The 18,375-nt window shown below is 41.2% G+C and overlaps 1 protein-coding gene across 1 annotated transcript in view; it reads left to right on the top strand.

Annotated features, from left to right (window-relative positions):
- Window positions 1-2,222: 2,222 nt before the first annotated feature.
- Window positions 2,223-18,375, top strand: part of LOC118832811 (connector enhancer of kinase suppressor of ras 2-like) — a 566,603-nt gene continuing 550,450 nt past the window's right edge. The window contains exon 1 of the mRNA XM_036740170.1: window positions 2,223-2,286. Coding sequence (XP_036596065.1) covers window positions 2,223-2,286 — 64 coding nt within the window. The remainder of the gene's footprint in view (window positions 2,287-18,375) is intronic.

Genomic DNA, 18,375 nt, shown 5'->3' with positions numbered 1-18,375 from the left:
TTGAGACCAGAAGTTTGGTATTACTATCAAAACAGACAGGGAAGTTTGGAGGAGGAGTGGGTTAGGGAGGAAGATAATGAATTATTTTGTACATGTTGAATTTGAGATTCCTATGAAATATCCAGGTGGAAAAGTCTAGCAGGCAGTTGGTAACAGATATTGGAATTCAGGATATGTGGGGGTTTTAGTCATCTCCATATAGATAATCATTTAACCTGTCAGAACTGCTAAAAGCAAGAGAGAGGAGATGGGCAAGGCCAGAGTTTTGTGGAGCTCCTTGTATGTGTATGTATATGTATATATGCATATGTGTGTATGTGTGTATATGTATGTATATATGTGTGTATGTGTATGTATGTATATGTCTTCATGATGGGAAAATGAATGATGATCAAGGAAAGGAGGAGACTGAGAAGGAATAGTCCAACAGGTTGGGAGAGAAACAGGAGAGAGCAATGTCATGAAAGTAGAGGAAGGAAAGATTATACGGGTTGGGAGTAGGTGGGAATTAAGTGTCAGAAGCTTCAGAGAGGAAAAAAATTGAGGATTGAGAAAAGCCCATTTCATTTAACAATTAAGAAATCATTGGTCTGTGTGACTCTGGGCAAGTCATTTAACCATGATTGCCTCAAAAAAAAGAGAAAGAAAAGAAATCATTGGTAACCTTAGAGAGTATAATTTCAGTTGACTGGTAGAGTCAGAAGCCAGACTTCAAGACATTGAGGGGAGATAAGCAGGCATGCTCCTGCTTGATCGCACCCTTGAGAGCTTGCACATGTGTGTGTGTGAGCACACACACACACACACACACTCATACATTCATAATGTGGGTAAATCCTCAGCTATCCAAAAACTCAGCCCCCCGAAACCGTGAATCCATGTTTTTTTTTTTCTAAAGAGCTAAGGTTTTGCAGTAGTTATATAGCAAATTAGTCAGCCTGGGTGATTTTGCCCTAACTTTGCCATTGCAAACACAAAATTGCATACACTGAAATTGGCTCTGAATGTCTGGCAAAAGTCTTCCATTAATGCCTTTTTGGGCATAGTGAAGTTCCAAAGCACTTCAGCAATGAGATACCCAGCACTGGGTTGGCTACAGACCCTATTTAGCAAAGAAAGAAGAACTGCCAAAGTGCAGTAGATACTCAACTGGTCCTAGAAGCACCATTTCCTTCAGAAACGGCCCTAGTGCTTTGTAGACTGGAAAATGGGACCTCAGTCTGTCAATATGTGATCCTTCTTTAAAAAAATGAGCTCTGGATTTTTTTTTTCAAAACCTTCTAATCCCCCTCTCCCCCCACACCCATTCCACTTCACAAATAACAGCATAATATCTTTACTCAGGTCACAGTGCTCTGGGCCGATGTGGCACCTGTGGCTAATTATGTGAGAATGAACAAAAGTTCATTAGGCTCATGGCTCTCAATTTGGAATCTGTCTATAAATTCAACAATAGAATTGATTGACTTTGAGAAATTAAAGCCTGGGTATGCAGGTGGGGGAGGTGAGAAGAGGTTAGAAAGTAGAGAGGACACTGATGGAGTGGACTGCACTTCTAATACTGAGTTTTATCTCCTTATTTCTCACAAGTGTTGAGTGTTGAATCTAATATTCATTTTGAGATTCAAATTAGGGTCATCGACTCCAAGCTTCCGGCAGCATTCTGCATTATCAAGATTGAAGTGCCCAGCGTTATGGGCGATGCCAACTGAATGATGAGATTTCTATCTTCCCTTTCATTTGAGTGACAGTCAGCAGATTTGCTGCGAAGCCTAGACAAGCAGTCACCAAGTTAGAGTTGTGCTGTTTTCCCCAGGACCCAAAGCTGATTGGAAGGAGGAAGCTGCAGACAGACAGACAGTTCTGAGCCTGGCCTCCCCTCTGGGAGGGGTTCTCGAATGTGATCTGTCTGGGGTGTGAGTGGCAAGGGGGTTGGACAGACTCTTGTAGTAAGGGTATACATACTGCACCATTTCCTGATTCAGTGCGCTCCAGTCTGTTGCAGGCTGCGTGCAGTGGGGGGAGGGGCTAGAGCTGATCAGTGTGTAATTTTATACATTACTGAATCAGTGCAGGAGGAACCTAGAGGGACACGGCACCGTCTCCTCTTTGGGCTGCATTGTCAGATATCTTCAGCCCTCACCTCCAAGCCATGCTCTGAGGAAGGAAGACGCTCTCTCCTCCTTCTCTCATCTTGGTAGGAGTGAGAAAGTCATCTCACGATGGCTCTGGTCATGGAGCCTATTAGCAAGTGGCTGCCTAAGCAAGTGGTGGATTGGCTGAAAGGTACGACCGTTTTCTCCACATATTGTCTGTGTGTGTATGTGTGTTTTGCTGCCTGTGTGCGATGTGCTGCTGGGCTTCCGTGGGGTGGGTGGCTTGTTTTCGGGCACTAGTTAGTTCAGTTAGAACTGACACCAACCCCATATGCTGTTTCAGCTGGTGATTCCTCCCCAACCTGAGTGATTGAACCAAGGCTTCTCAGGGCTGGCTGAGGGAGAAAGCATGCTGCTGGGAGCCGCTGGGGAAGGGGCTGAGGGGGCATGGAGCGCTTTGGGGTTACAGACGCAGGCATGCCTCTCCAATGTGCCTGAATACTTCCCTCTGTACTGCACGAACATCTCTGTCTATCCCCCGTCTGCTTGGCTTCTAGTCCCTCTAGACGAGCTCCAGCTCGGCAGCCCCTTAAATCAGGTGATGCGATGCAGTGGTCGGGCATGTCTGCAGGACTTGTGCCGAGTTTTAGGGCAGGATCCTGAGAATGCTGAGGGACTCGCTGCCCGCAATCGGGGCATCTGACTCATGGGAAATGCCATGGGAATGCTCAATTCCCTGGCCTTTCTCTGTGTGTGTCTCTGTCTCCCTCTCTCTGTTGTCTCTGTGAGTCTCTCTGTCCCTCTTCCTCCCTCGCCCCAGGGTTTGCGTGGCTCGGTTTTGAAAACGCGTACATTTCGGTAGCGATTTTTAGTACCGTGGACAGTGCAGTCTTTACCATATAAGGGGAGGGCTATACAGAGCCAAGGGGCCGTCAGTCTGAGCTCGGAGAACATCTCCACCGGGGAAACTCCATAAGACAACTTAACAGGCGCAGTGACTTAGCTATACCTTGTAGTTTCCAACACGTAGGCAGGAAAAGAGAAAGTGTTCCCTTTGGCTGTCTGGCTGGGAGCACCTTACCTACCAAATGGTTAGGAAAGGGGGAAAGTCGCTGTTAGACTCCAGCAGAATCACAAGGCAGTATTTTCAAACGGGATAATAAGGACCTTGAGAGAAATCTACTTTCTTGGCATGCTTAAAAATTGTTTTTATTGAAGCGCGCCATATATCCCGTCTCTTTTCTGCTATAGAAAGCTGGAGGAGTGGGGAGGGAGAAGAGCGGGTGAGAAGAATCTGTTTTGAGAAGGGCCCAAGTGGAAATTTTTACATGCATGTTAGCCTGAGATGTGTCAAAAGCCACCTGCCCTCTGAGGCAGTTTGAAGCCTCTGCAGGATTGTGACTTTCCAGTTTTCAGAAAGGCCATCAGAGCCAGTCATCCTGATCTAAGGTGTGCTTCAGTGCCCTGAAATATGACTGTAAGGCGTGGGTCATAGCAACCTCCCCCCTTTTCCAGCTTGTACCCTTCTATCTCTAATCATGGCTTCTGGGGATATGAACAAGGTGGGGGGGAGCTAGTTTCCTTAACCTTTTTTGCTGTCAAATCCCTGTGATGGCGATGGTTATTCTCAGCACTTCCTGAATATTAGGTACCTGGGTTTGCAGCCGCAGAAGTGGAAACCCATCCTGCGCCACCAGAAGCAAAGCCCCCCCACCCCAATTTGGCAGCATTTGTTGTATTCTCCTAACCACAGGGTGGTGGGGAGAGGGGGGAAGGAAGGAAAAAGGGAGGATTATTGCAGATGAATGTAAATGGTGAGTCACAATCTAGAGTAATAAAGTGATATATGGCTGGTGAATTAAATCATACTTGTTGCTATATTGCCAAACCTGTACTGACACCTCTAGAGCTGATGCCATGAAATCCTCAGTAATGGATGAAATGAAACCCTAGGGAACAGATTTGTCTAGATTGGAAGATTTGCCCAACTTGCTCTCTCTCACTTGGTTTGCCCATTGCCAAAGGACAACTGGGCTGTGGTTTTTTCCATAAAGAATTTCACTATTATATTCTTCAGTCTCCCCCCACCACCACAATCTTGTAGGACTCATAGGAACTGCAGTTATCATCTCAGGGAACCTCACCTTCAGGGTTTCAACATATCAGCTGCATATCACCTATTACATAAAAGTCTCAGGCAGCCTCCCAGCACTGCCTAACAAGTTTGTAAATGTGGGTTAAAGCAGAAATAAAGTATCCATGTTTTAGCTATTCTAAAATGGATATGTGGTTTTTTGTCAGCACTCTGATTGCCTTGGGTGCATCAGTATTCCAAGCACCCCTGGATATACCCTCTGCCTCCTAAATGGCAGTAATATGTATTTTGAAATAGTGCTTCAAGGGTGCATCTGCAGCTCTGGGAGACGCACCTCAAAGCCTCAGTAGCGCCAGTATGCCTTTGCTCCTCACTTAACAGAAGGACAATTAGTTCAGAACTAACTTTGCTGTCATCTTCCTGATTAGCGCCACTTTACTGCCTGATTTTGCTTGGCAGATGGTCGTTTCATTACTAATCAGGATGAAGCGCCCTATTCCAATGATACCTACTGTCTCTGTAGGAATCACTGTGGGATAACCCACTCAGAAGGATTTACCTTGTAAATAGATTCCCAAGCCTGACACGGCACCCCAGTATATTATAGTGTGACCCAGCCTGGATGTTCCTCCTTGTTTAAATGGATTTATTTCAGAGCTGTGGCTATGCCGTGAAAAGTCAGCATTTCCTCGAGTGACCTAGATATAGACCATGAAATGTTCTGCTGTCTGCTTCCAAAATTGGGTCTTCCCTCAGGTTTAAGGCCATTGAACCTTGGCACTCGGTCAGAAACCTGCTTTTTACAACCAGCTTGCCCTGGCACAGACAACTGTGTGGCATTTTGCTTTAGTTTGTTTTGATTTTTTCCCCTCTCCCTCTTCCTTCATAAGGATGGTGTAAGAACAAGAGTATGGAGATTAATTAAGAGGTTGCAGAGCATTTGACCAGACTGTCTCAGCTACATATGTCCTTGTGTAGTACAGTCAGTACTGAAATAAGGAGTCTAGCAGAAGAGCTTTCCCTCCTTCCTTCCCCCCTCCCCTTTGCCCAGGGAGAGCTAGAGCTAGAAAGATCTCTCACGATCCAGAAATTTGATTCCTTAATGCCAATCATCAGGTTGTTGCTAGGGATTTATTTAACACCTACTGTGTGTCCAGCATATGCTAGGGGAAAAAACTGAAGCCTTGTTCTTGTATTATACCCAAGAGTGAATTAATTAAGTAAAAGGTAAAGTTAAAAGGTGCATTTCTTTCCCAGTGGCATATATTATGTGTGGTCAAGAAATGTCTACATGCTGATTTCATTTGCCTGTTTTAAAAGAAATGCAGTTAATAAGCAATGTGCAGACTGTTTTCCCCTTAATCACAGCCATTTGCTATTATAGACTGACATTGGAATGGAAAGAATACTGGACTCAATTGGGAGACATGGTGGCTTCAAGTTCTGTTATTTACTACCTGTGTGACCTTGAACAAGTCACATCACTTATTCTTCGAAGATCAGTTTCCTCACCTGTCAAATAGTAATGATAATCCTTGCCCTGCTTCCCTGATAGGATTGTGAGGATCACATGAAATCCAAAATGTGAAAGTGCTTTATAAATTGTGAATTTGAATGTGGGATTTTTCCAAACCTATTGCTTCTCTTATCCCTACTGCTAGCTTGTCTTATGCAGTTTTTATTAGCTCCCTCACCCAAGGATGGGCAGATCAAATTCACCTCATTCTATTTAGCTATTTACTAATCCTTCTGGGCAAAGATTTGGTAGTGGAGGAGAAGGTTGAAACATGATGCTTTGCTTTTTCCTCTGGATTTCAGTTGTCTGTTCTCTTACTACAGTATATGTAGGGAATCATGTTGATTTGGAGTCATAGGATCTACATGCAAAAGCTGCTCTGCTATTTACAACCTATGTGACCTTGTCTGAGTTACTTTCTCCTCTTTGGGTCTCACTATCTTCCTCTATAAAATGGAAGAAGGCAGACTAGATGATTTCCAAAGGTCCTTCCAGCTCTAAGTCCTACAGTCCCTGGATCCTAGCACCAATGCTAAGTGCAAGACTGCTAGAATATAAAGATGGGACCTAGACATACCAGTTGTACCAAAGGATGCAGCAATATTCTTTATCCTTTTTGTAATGATAATGACACCTTAGCTAGACTAGTGATTTATTCATGTACCAAGATATACCAAGGAAAGCTGAGGGTCTGAGGACCTCGATTCAGTCTAATGTCCTTTTAAGTGTCAAAAGACCTGCATTCAAATTTTGTCTACCCCCTTGCTACCTATGTGAAATTGGAAAATCATAATCTTTCAGTCTCAGATTTTTCTATGAATGGGGTTGATAATCCTCAAATCCCCTACCTCACAGGATGGTTGTGGGGGAAGCACTTTGTAAACTGTAAAGTGTAATAGAAATGATAGCCATTATCATATTCAGTGATAATAGCAGATACCGATTAAATTTTACTAGCAACCTAGGATTTTCACCAATAAAGTGATGGGAGTGAAAAAGGCTGATCAGCAGCTAGGAACACTTAGAAGAATACAAAGAAGATCATATTTCTGTTACAACCAATAAATGGAGAATATTTTACCTTCTACAAATAGAAATATTTACCTTCTACAAATGTTTACTATGTTCAGAACACCATATAATGAGCAAAGATTAAGCCGAACTGAGTCCTTGCCCTTGAGAAATCTCAGTCTAATGAGGGATGCTAGTAGTGTCTGGAGCAGCTAGGTGGTGCTGCAGTGGATAGAATACTGGGCCTGGAAGACCTGAGTGCAAATGTGTCCTCAGACACTAACTAGCTGTGTGATCCTGGGCAACTCATTCATCCCTGTTTGCCTCAGTTTCCTCACCTGTAAAATGAGCTGGAGAAAAGAATGACAAACTACTTCAGTATCTTTACCAAGAAAACCCCAAATGGGCTCATGAAGAGTTGAACATGACTGAAACCAATGAACAGTAGTGTCTACCCTAATTACTTAAATATTTCATTTACCTATGTTTAGTTCCACTTCAAATATATCTACCATTATCTAGGGTTACAAATAGAATGGAAGTGTCTTCCTAGGTAAAGAAATGCAGGTAGGTTTGAATTGTTCTCTCCCACCCCGACCCCTTCTCATCTATATGTAGAAACCAAAGTTGGGACAGGGAGCTGCTAAAATTGGCTCTAAATTGCAACCTACAAGAGAAAAGAAGAAGGCAACAAAATGTGAGGGTCAGCAGTTGACCCTGGAATATATGGGAGAAGTGCAAGAAGAATGAAGAGATCAGGCACTGGGTGAGACGTTATTAGATCATCCCTTTCTTTCTCCTTTTCTAAAGCAAACCAAGGATTTTCCAGCTTAGTCGCATTGTAAGGTTGACTTAAAATGCATCCGGCTCTCAATTATTTGTGATATTGGGGTGGGAAAGTAAATATTATTGTATGTATACATATATAGTATACACCTATATGCATATATAGATAGTCCAAAACATTGAATAATCCAAAGATCTTGAATGGCCACATTTATTTTGATAGTAAATTTACCTTACAATGCTTAAAAATATTGAAATATTCTTTAAGTACACATTTGTGATAGCAAGAGTCTCAAAGGTATGTGGAGGGGCAAGGAGTGGGGAGGGGGGCAGAGGACAGAGTAAGGAACAGATAAGTAGGGGAAAGCCATCTCACAATTACAGATTTGCTATGGCAAATACAATGCAATTAATTGAGAGTTGACCAGAGCGTGTATGTGTGTACATACACATACCCATGTACATGTGTATATATGTACGTATGTATATATATATGTATGTATATATATAGCTGCTATATTTACTTGTTTTATTTTTAATTGATGTTTTACTTCTATGCTTGTGGCCCCTGGTAATACCCACCTTCTCAAAGGACTTAATTTTAAAAATGCAACAAACATAAATAGCCTAGTCTTGGAAATAAGCAGGTTTTCTCAGTGAGGGGATTCAATCAACTGTGGACCTCACAAGCAGGTGTGATTTGTGGATTTCTTAAAAAACAAAACAAAACACAACACCCATGGAGAGGGTCTCCCTCCTTGAAAGAAGTATCTTTCTGAGTTTGTCACTCATATCACAACTAAAATCCAGCTACTATGGGCCACCAATTTGCCGTTAACCTTACCAGAGGAAAGAAACCTGCTTGTTTTGGGGCACAGACCATGTCTGATGCTTTCACTGAGCTCCTGATTAGGTCTGTCCTCTGCAGCTCCTGTGCTGACTCACAGGCAAAAAAAGCTATGGCTGTACTCACATTTGGCCTCAGAGCTGGCTCTTCGTCATTTAATTTTTTGTTTGTCCATTTTAATGACCAGTTGATTAACTGACAGGCATGACTGGCCATGTACTGGATCTATCCATACAGACAGACCATTTTTTTTTCCATACAGCAGTTTTCATTTCCTAGGTTCTGCCTCTTTTTCCTTGCCCCTTCATTTTCCCTCTTAGAGATGGAAATTCTTTTCCATTTCCATTGTGAGCAATGGAAGCCAGGCCAGCTGTTGAGCCATATCAGTAGACCTTACGTGATTCCAGTTGTCCATTGAATTAAGATGTTCAAAATCATGACTAATGTGGATTATGGTACAATAAGACCCTCATATGGCAGTGATGGCCAGTTTTATGATAGATCAAAGTAATTGGATCAAGGGTCTATTTTGGTGGAGTTTGGTGGTTGTCTATTGATGAAAATATAGCTGTCCCCAGAGTGTCTCAAAGGCATAGGCTAAAAAGAAGATGGAAGGATGGTGGGAAGAATTGGAATGACAGAGAGAAGACTGGGAAAGCCTTGAGTACACAAGACCCAGGATTTTATGTAGTTGTTTATTAAATCTTTTAATAGTTAACCAGAAGAAAGGGAGCATTTTGACAATAAATCTAGAGAGGAAAGGCTTAGCCTTAACTGGGGATGTGGGAATTTCTTTGCACTGTATCACTGAAGGTTAAAGATTAACAGGATTATTTTACCTCTTTAAAAATGACTTCCAAATGTGATACCTCTGTCAGTGTTTCACTGCTGTATGATATTAATAACAGACCCTCAAGTCTCCCTGGTGTTATAACATTCTCTCTGGTATTATAATAACTTCTTTCTTTTATTATAAAGTTCTCTTATTTACTGTTGGGCAGCTCATAATCACAGAAGCATATCTTAAGAGTCCTTTAAAATCCCAGAAAGAGAGAATCTTTAATATCAGTTTGTGTTATATTAAAAAGCATCCTTTCAGGAGTCAACAGAAGCATCCTGAACCATCTTGCTGTTGATCTAGATGGTCCCAGAACTAAAGTTCATCAGATAACTTTGCTGCTGCCCACCTGGCAACAATCAAACATCAAAATATGGAGATGTTTCTGTATATCTGGGCCTCCATTCTGGAATTCAGATGTCCAAAAAGGCTGAAGAACAATATCTGGCTGGTATGAGTAATATCACCAAGATGGCTAAAGTGGTTTTGACAGATTGAAATGTTAGTGCCTACCCACTAGGTAAATGTGTATCAAAAGGCAGCCTTATTGGTAGGCAAGGCAATTTGAGAGCTGTTTTTACCAAAGCATCTCCCTCCACTGGCCTAAAATTCTACAATTAGACCTTCATTCCTTTGGGTTTTGAAAACTTTTGGGTCTTCCAGAATACCCTATTCAAAGAAGTAGGTGTATAGCTAAAGCCAGCTTTATGAGTACACAAAGTGATCCAAATATTGCTTGTCCCCAAAACATCTCCCCCTACTGGCCTAAAATTCCACCATGAGAAATTCATTCCTTTGGGTCTTAAAAATTTTGGTCTTCCAGAATCAAATACAAATTCAAATACAAATCAATTTGTGAACAACAATCCTAAACCATTATAAGTATTAATCTCACAGATCATGGCCCTCCTGGACAGGTTTCAGATTGGACACTTGGGGGCCCAGGGGACACAGAAAGGAAAGAGTATGGAAAGGGTTGATGGGAAAGCACAAAAACCAGATTTGGTCTACATTACAATTTTGTTTTAGGGCCGAGGCTAGTTGTGAGGAAATTTAATAACTAATTTCAACAAATAATTATAATGGAGAATCCAAAGCCTTCCCCTCTTGCAGTATTACAAGTACTCCCTTACTCTTCCATTCTGGAACAGTAGCCCTATGGTGCCTAAAGCAACCCCTCTGCCTCCGCCTCCCTCTATATTTCATGAGAGGCTAGCTTTCCTTGTTCTTTTTGAGATATACTCTTATCATTGCAATTATACCAACAAAATTAATAATAATCAAATTGACTGTCTCCACATCAGTGATTTATATCAAATGCCTCAGCGTATGTGAGAAGGCTATGAGAGAAGGCTGTAGAATTGAGAGCACTTCAGAACCTACCAGTTACCTTATTACAACTCTTCTCTGATTGTCAGATTTAATTGGTCATTTTTAAAAACCCATCCCTAGAAATCTGTTCTTTCTTCTTTAAAAAAATACAATCTATGTTCTAGGGTTCATGGGAACATACAAGAATGATATCTGATCACTGGATCTCCTAAGAGGTTTGATAGAATGGACCAGACTTTTGCAGTAGATTATTGGTACCTAAAAGTATTCATGGATTTTCCTAGGACCAACTAACATGAATTCTGTTCTAGAAGCCTTAGGCCCTTTCTTTTATTGAATTAAGTTCTAAGATACAAGGAGGCCATATTTTAAGGCCGAATTCCAGCTGATTTTAGAAAGTCTCCATTCATTTCATATTAGCATTAGAGAATGTTAAGAGCTTCAAAATTTAGTTCAATTGTCTCTTTGTAGGGAGGTGGAAACCTGGGCACAGAGAAATGAAATGCCTTACTCAACATCATCATTTTTACCAGGAGAAGTACATGCCTTCTTCTGTTTCTTCAGAAGACAGTCCAGCTTCTGACTCCTCCAACTCTTATTGTCTCTTTCATACTCACTGCTACTGGTTTATAGACATCATGGCATAGTGGAAAAGAGTCAAGGCACCCACTGGGTGAGTTACTTCCTCTCTCTGGACCCCAGTTTCCTCTTCTGTAGATTGAGTTGTACTCAGTGGTTTTTTTTAGCTCTAAGCTTCTCTAATTCTGTATAAATTTTATCTTCATAGCTAGATTCTAAGTTCCTTGTCCAGAGGCAAATCACTCTACCTCTCCCCCCCAATCTCCACTCCAACACATGGCCTACTACAGAGTTGGACATACCAGCTACTATACTCAGTAAATCTTTGTCTGATGGATGAAACACCTTTGATCCCAAAGATCATAAAGTGGCTTTAGTCTCTTCCTTGTTTGGCCTGAATTACCACATTGTGCTGAATGATTAGGGTTGCCAGGAATCTTGTTGGGATGAAGATTCAAAATGGTGTGGAGACTAAAGATGACTCTCAGACCGCAGAGCCATTCCATTATTTCCCAGATCCCCAGTTACTGAGCAGAGCTGAGCATAACAACACTCTCATAACAGGTCCAGGCCTCAACAGCCTCTCCAGACTTCTTAGGGATAGAGCAGGGGGCAGGAACAAAATATAGCACCAGGGCCTCCATATTAGGTACCTGAGGGACATCGTGTTTACTGTCCAGCCTACCATTTAGTAATAAGTATAGTCTTCTGAAAAGCACCCAGTTTTCTTACAAGGTGAATCCAATTTTAACTAAACCTTTTAACTAAAGACAGACATTTTATTTGTATAGATAGCTTCTTCACTGGCCTTATTTGTACTTAACCTTTAGAAAACACTTAGAACATTAGAGCCATAAGGGATCTTAAGGATCATTTTGTCCAATCTTCTCATTTTTATAGAGAACAAATCCAAGGCCCAGAAAAGAGAAGTAACTTAGCCAAGGTCACAAAGCTAGCCAGTGGAAGAGCTGCTTCCTGTTTTCCAGGGAAATGTTCTTTCCAACCAGACGTCTCTATTCCTCCATCTCAGTAGTTATTTTGTACAGATCTCATATTGACTTATTAGTGTATATGTTGTATTCCTCCCTCTAGAAGAATGTAAACTCCTTAAAGGCAGGAACTCTCTCATTTTTGGTGTTTGGATTCCTTGCAGATAGTACAGTGCCTAATACATAAGAGGTACTTAATAAATGCTTGTTAAATTGAATTGAATCTGGAAAGTGAATTAAGCCACAAAAAATTACTACACGACTCCTGAAATGATGTCACAGAATTTCCCAGCTGTCTCTAGCTGATTAGTGATGCTGTTTTGTGTCTTCAAGTACATTGCATTAAAAAAATCAAAGCTTGGTTGCTGAAAACATATTTTTCATAAAATTAATGGCACTAACACATTTCCTGGGCACAGCATGGTCACCAAGCCCGATTTTTAAAAAGAAAATGGCCTTTGCTTTGACCATGTACTCTGATAATAACTTCATGCGAAGTAGGTTATTCTGAGTTGGTACTGATTGATCGCAATGATTATCTGCAGAGCGGCTGGCAGGGAAGGCGCTTTCAGAAGTGACTGTTCATATATAAACACTCCTTTCACCAATGCAACCAAATTTTTATTATTATTATTATTATTACTACTACTAAAGTTCTTGGGTCTCAACAGGAGATGCAGCCTTGGAAATACAAAAAAAAATAAAAATTAATTCAGTTGGTAAGCTGATTAGCTGGGCTGCATTGATCCTCGTTCAGAATAATTCTATGTTTAGATGAAGGGTTTTCCTTAGCATGTAATTCCCTGATTTCCAGCTGGCTCATAAAAGAGGGGAAGGAGAGAGGGAGAGGGAGCAGGGCTGTCAGTGACGCCAGGGGCTCATTAGCAGTCCAATCACACAAGCTTCTGGCGAATCCCTTTCAATCTTTTTGCTTTTCATTGAAAATCAACTACCTGCTTTGTGGGAACATGTCCTGGTGAATTCCCCACCCCCATTTTGTGCAATCTTTTAAAACAATTATTTAAATTGTGGGCCCAGTGAGAAACCCCAGGATATGACAAGGTTTTTTGGGTGTTGAGTTTGTAATCTCTCAGCTTTGTTCTCTCCAACCCCGTCCTTTGGCCGTCTGCTATAGGCAAGAGAATTTCAGAACTGGAAAAGCACTGTGTCTAAAAGTCATAGGAGAGGCCAAAAATATTGGCTAGAATTGGAAGCCAATGGAAGCTCAGAGATAACAAAAACCTTTAAGCCTTGGGTGAATTAGTATCTGTGTGTGTGTGTGTGTGTGTGTGTGTGTGTGTGTGTGTGTGTTTGTACACATGCCTGCCCTTAAGACAAAGTATTTGCACCATCAGACATAGGCCAAAAAAAATTCTTACCACATTGCCTTTATTGGCCAATTGGAGAAATGAAATGAAGCATTTACTGTTCCAGTTCAAAAATAGCACTTGGATTGATTGAGACCTGGGTTTCTGATTCCCATAGCTCATGCCAGCCGTGACCATGGTACAGATTCAGTACTGGATGCTTCTTAGAACCCTTTTCCAATCAGCCAGTCATGAGGAAACAGGAGGTGAACTGAGCTATTATACACCAGGGCTGGCCCTGATCACCTCCCCCAGCTTACCCTTCTCAGTGGCATCTTTGCTCCTAGCAGGGCAGTTCTGATGCAGCCTACTAAGAAGGCCAGGGTTTTCTGGCCAGCTACTGATAATGGGAAATGGGGAATTGTTGTAAAAATCCTAGACCAGGTGGTCAGTACAAAAACCAGACTGTGGTGAGCAATCTACCCAGCCTTAAGTGTTTGTCCCTCTGCCCTAATGAGACTCATTAGGTCCTTGTCCATGGCAGAGGAACTTCTATGGTTAGCTTGCCTTTCCTAATGGACCTGCTCAACCTTTCCCTTCACGAGGAGATGGAGAAAATGGTGCAGGCCAAGCTGACTCTTTTGAATGGAATTTTTTTCTCCTTTAAATGCCACTTGAAGTATCAAAGCTGAATATGGACATGTTCTGTCAAGTCCAAAGTATTTTACAACACAGGGTGTTATTCCATAGGATTGGGCCAATCTGATGAAAAGAAGAGGGACACCCTCATTCATTGCTAGGGCCACCGTGCTTTTATGATGCTGGAGGTATATAATAAGGGGTAGTAAAGTATAAGCTCAGAGAGGAAGTGTCTTATTGTGAGAACCTTTGGGGTCTGAGAACCTGAGTTTGACTATTGCCTCTAGCACTTACTACCTGTATGACATTGGGAAAGTAATTTAATTTCTTTGGGTCTCAGTTTCCTCTCCTGTAAAATGAAGGGGTTGAATGATGGAACCTCTAGAAATTTTTTCTAGTTCTACATTTATGATTTTATATTCTAAGCACCTTGAAGTCAGGGACTGATTCATTTACAGTGCCTGGCACGTAGTAGGTGTTTAATTAACATGTGAAGAATTTAATTGAATTGAAGGTCACAAACCTACAGTAGTCCAAAACTTTGAATACAGTCAAAATTGCCACATTCAAAGCTCCCATTGTAGCCCATTCAGGGAAAATAATAACTCAAAGAAGGATTTCACTTCAACTTATGCAAAATCAATGCAAAGACCATGGCAAAGACCTTGAGAAATGAAGATCTTACCTGTCTTGTTTGAGGAGGGAAAAATCAATAGTTGTCAAGTCAAGGAAAAGGTTATCTCTCAGGCTATGTCAAGTATGATCAGGGTGGGTATAGCCTTCTATCAGGGAAAAGGCATCAGGCCACCTAGCTTGATGATACCATTGCCCCCATTTTAGGCATAGAGATGTAGGGATGGGGGAAGGCCTCAAGAAATGCCTTAGGACCAGGCTAAAAACCAGGGGTAGGAACAGCAACAGGAGTGAAAAGGAGGGAGATAAGGTGGAGATAAAAATAAAGTAACAGCCAACATTTATATAGTGTTTACTATGTACTATACGCTGTGCTAAGCACTTGACACAATCTCAGGTGATCCTCACAATTGAGGTGGGTGCTATTTTTTATCTTTATTTTACAGATAAGGAAACTGAGGCAAACAAGTAACTTGCCCTGGGTCACACAGCTATGTCTTAGGCTGGATTTGAACTCCTATATATCTGATTCCAGGTCAAGTACTCTCCCCATTGTGCCACCTAGCTGGCTTGTGGAGATGGGAGTAATGACTTAGGTCAACCATGACATAAAATAAGCCTCAGGTAACCTCTTCCTGTAGTTATCTCTGTCCTCTCCAAAGAGGCCTATCCTGAATCTGGCCTCAGTAGCTAGCTCCCCTTCCACGTCTGGTGTTCATCTTCCCTTTTTCCTAGCTAAGGTTGGAGTATGAATTAGGGATCACAGGATTTTTGAGCTGGAAGGAGCCTTAACAATTACCTAGTACATATCCCTCCTTTTACATAAGAGGCTTAGGGAGGTGAGGTGGCTTTCACAATTTCACATAGTAAGTGGTAAGTAGTGAGATCTGAACCCAGGTTTTCTGTCTTCCAAGTTCAGTGTTCTTTCTATTATATGACATTACCAAAGACTTTCTCCCCATTAACTTCCTTATACCCTAGGGAATTCTTAAAAGTGACAAGGAGAGCGATCCCCTGACCCTATCCTTGTCCTAAACCCCTCTAACCTAATCCAGATCCTCTTTGCCTCCAGTGTTTTATACCTGTGAACTCAAATCTAAACCATGCCCAATTTCTATAAGCAACTTGAGAGGATTAATAGCTTAGCATAGATCAGATAATAATCATCATCATCATCATAATTCATATTTATATAGTGCTTACAGGTTTGAAAAGTGCTTTCAATACTTTATCTGATTTGGTATTAGAGTTGAAGGGTACTAAATCATCTTATTCCTCCCTCCCCCATTTTACAGATGAGTTGTTACACCACAAAAAAGATAATGTGGGATTTCCAAGCATAGAATACATACACATATTAAATATAGACTTCAATACTTCACTGATTTGGTGTTCTTCTAGTTGTAATATTTCCTTCATTGATGCAGATCCCAACCCATCCACACCTTCTCATCCTGCATGATTCTTATCCCTGTTCTCCGATAGATTCTTTACGTTGTGCTGGAGGGCATCCTCTATATTATAGGATCCTAAATCTACAACTAGAAGGGATCTCAGAGGTCATCTAGTCCATTGTCCTCATTTTACAGATGAGGAAACCGAGGTCCAGAGAGGGGAAGAGACTTGCCCATGTTTACACATGCAGTAAGCATCAAAGGCAGGTTTGGGACCCAGATCCCAGTTCTCTTTCCATTCTAGCATACTCTCTCCTGGGTAGTAGTACACCACTCTGGATGTCCATCTGTTATCCCTTGTTCTTAATATATGACCAGTCCCCCTCCATTTCCTATCGTACATTTCTTTCATGCTATCCCTTAAGCTTTGCTATCTTGAACATACAACTGTGTTGTGACCTACATGCACTACCATGTATATTTCCATTTTCCTCTGAGTTATTGCCCTTTAGGTCATCCACAACTATGAATCTTCATAGATTGTGGCATTCTGAGATTTACAACCATATAGTATCACCAGGAGAACATTTGTGCTGAAAAAGTGAGGGTTTTGGCTGGGTGGCAGGGTCACTAGAAGCACTGAACAGGTTTCTAAATACAATTCACACTACTCTAGCCTTCATATTAAATCCATCTGCAGTGCCTGTCCCAGATACATACTGTTCGACTAACTCAATGCAATTGCTATCCAGTTGCATAGCATAATCTGGATAGTAGACATTTTTTATCCATTTTGTTTTTCCTATATGGATTGCTAGGTTGATCTCTTTTGAATAATCTTGAATTTCATTGAGGAAGCCCTGTTACATTCTAGGGCCTAATGCAATCAGCACAATATTATACATAGAATCATATGGGGGAACCCCCTTCCATTTAGACATATATCAATTGACATTCATAACCAGAGCATTGTTGAACAGTCATCTCTGTGTTAATATTTATCAAAGACATAGAGAAAGTTTAAATTATATAAAACAATAACATTATACAGACAATTTCTTGATGTTTCATTTTCCAGTTTTGCTGGCATGGACCTTGCTATGACAACCAAACTTGAAAAGAATCCCTCTAAATACTGTCATCCAAAATTTCTGTTTATGAGTCATTTGTTTTTTACAAATGGGCTATCAAAGTTTTCAGAGTCTCTTTGGAATCTGTATATGCCACTGAAACCAAGGTGAAGTTATTTTGGCTTGTTGTCTCCTGTTATGCCTCATGTTTTCTGCTTCTTCTATCCCATTTTGTAGCAGGATGGTATGTTCTCCAAGGAAATTTAATTAATAGGATCAGTAATGGGTTAAGACATCCTTCTGTTCACTCACCCTTTGCTATTTATCATTGAAAGCAAAAACTGAAATCTAGGGCCCAATGGAGATAACCCTGCTTGCTTCTCAGAAGGACTATAGATATCTGATCACCTACCTGATAAACGAGGTACATTTATTTACACACACACACACACACACACACACAAACAGAGGGTGGGGAGCATATGAATTAATCAATTCTCTTTCTCCAGCTCTATGAGGCAGCTAGGTGGCACACTAGATAGAGCTCTGGGCCTGAAGTCAGGAAGACTTGAGTTCAAATTCAGTCTCAGACACTAGCTGCCCTATATAATATCCATCTCCCTTTTCCTATGCCAATTCTACAATTATTTCTCAAACATCTGCTTTGTAGGCACTGTGCTAAGCCATAAAAAGATCAAAACCAAATCCCTCAAGTGTGACCCTGGGCAGCTCATCTTCTGTTTCCTTTACTTTCTTTATCTGAAAAATGGGACTAATAACAGCCCCTCCCTCCCAGGGTTATTCTGAAGATCAAATAGAACGATATTTGTAAACTGCTTAGTATGATGCCCAGCACATAGTAAGCAGTCTGAATATTAACTATTATTTTATGGCTGGAATACTGTCTTTCCCTTCTATCCCATGATTCTGAGTCACTGATCAACTCTGTAGCTTTCTTTATAAATGGGTGGGAGAATGTTTTAGCAGGATTTAGACTGTCAAAGTACAGTAAACTCTCAGTAAAGCTATATGGAGCAGCTTCCTGGTATTTTTAGCATTCTCTATTTCTACGTGTGTTTCCTTGAGGAGGAGGTCTACTTGATTGGTTTGATAGTATAACAGATTTACTCAGGATAGAAGTTAGAACAACACTAAGCTCTTCTTGGGAAGGAATTGAGCAGAGCTTTACAAGTGACAGAGATTGGTAGGGGACGAGGCTGGGTCGTACATAGATTTGGCTTTT

Source organism: Trichosurus vulpecula, chromosome X (assembly GCF_011100635.1).
Source record: "Trichosurus vulpecula isolate mTriVul1 chromosome X, mTriVul1.pri, whole genome shotgun sequence".
Lineage (NCBI taxonomy): Eukaryota > Metazoa > Chordata > Mammalia > Diprotodontia > Phalangeridae > Trichosurus > Trichosurus vulpecula.
This window is presented reverse-complemented; position numbering and strand designations above follow the sequence as displayed.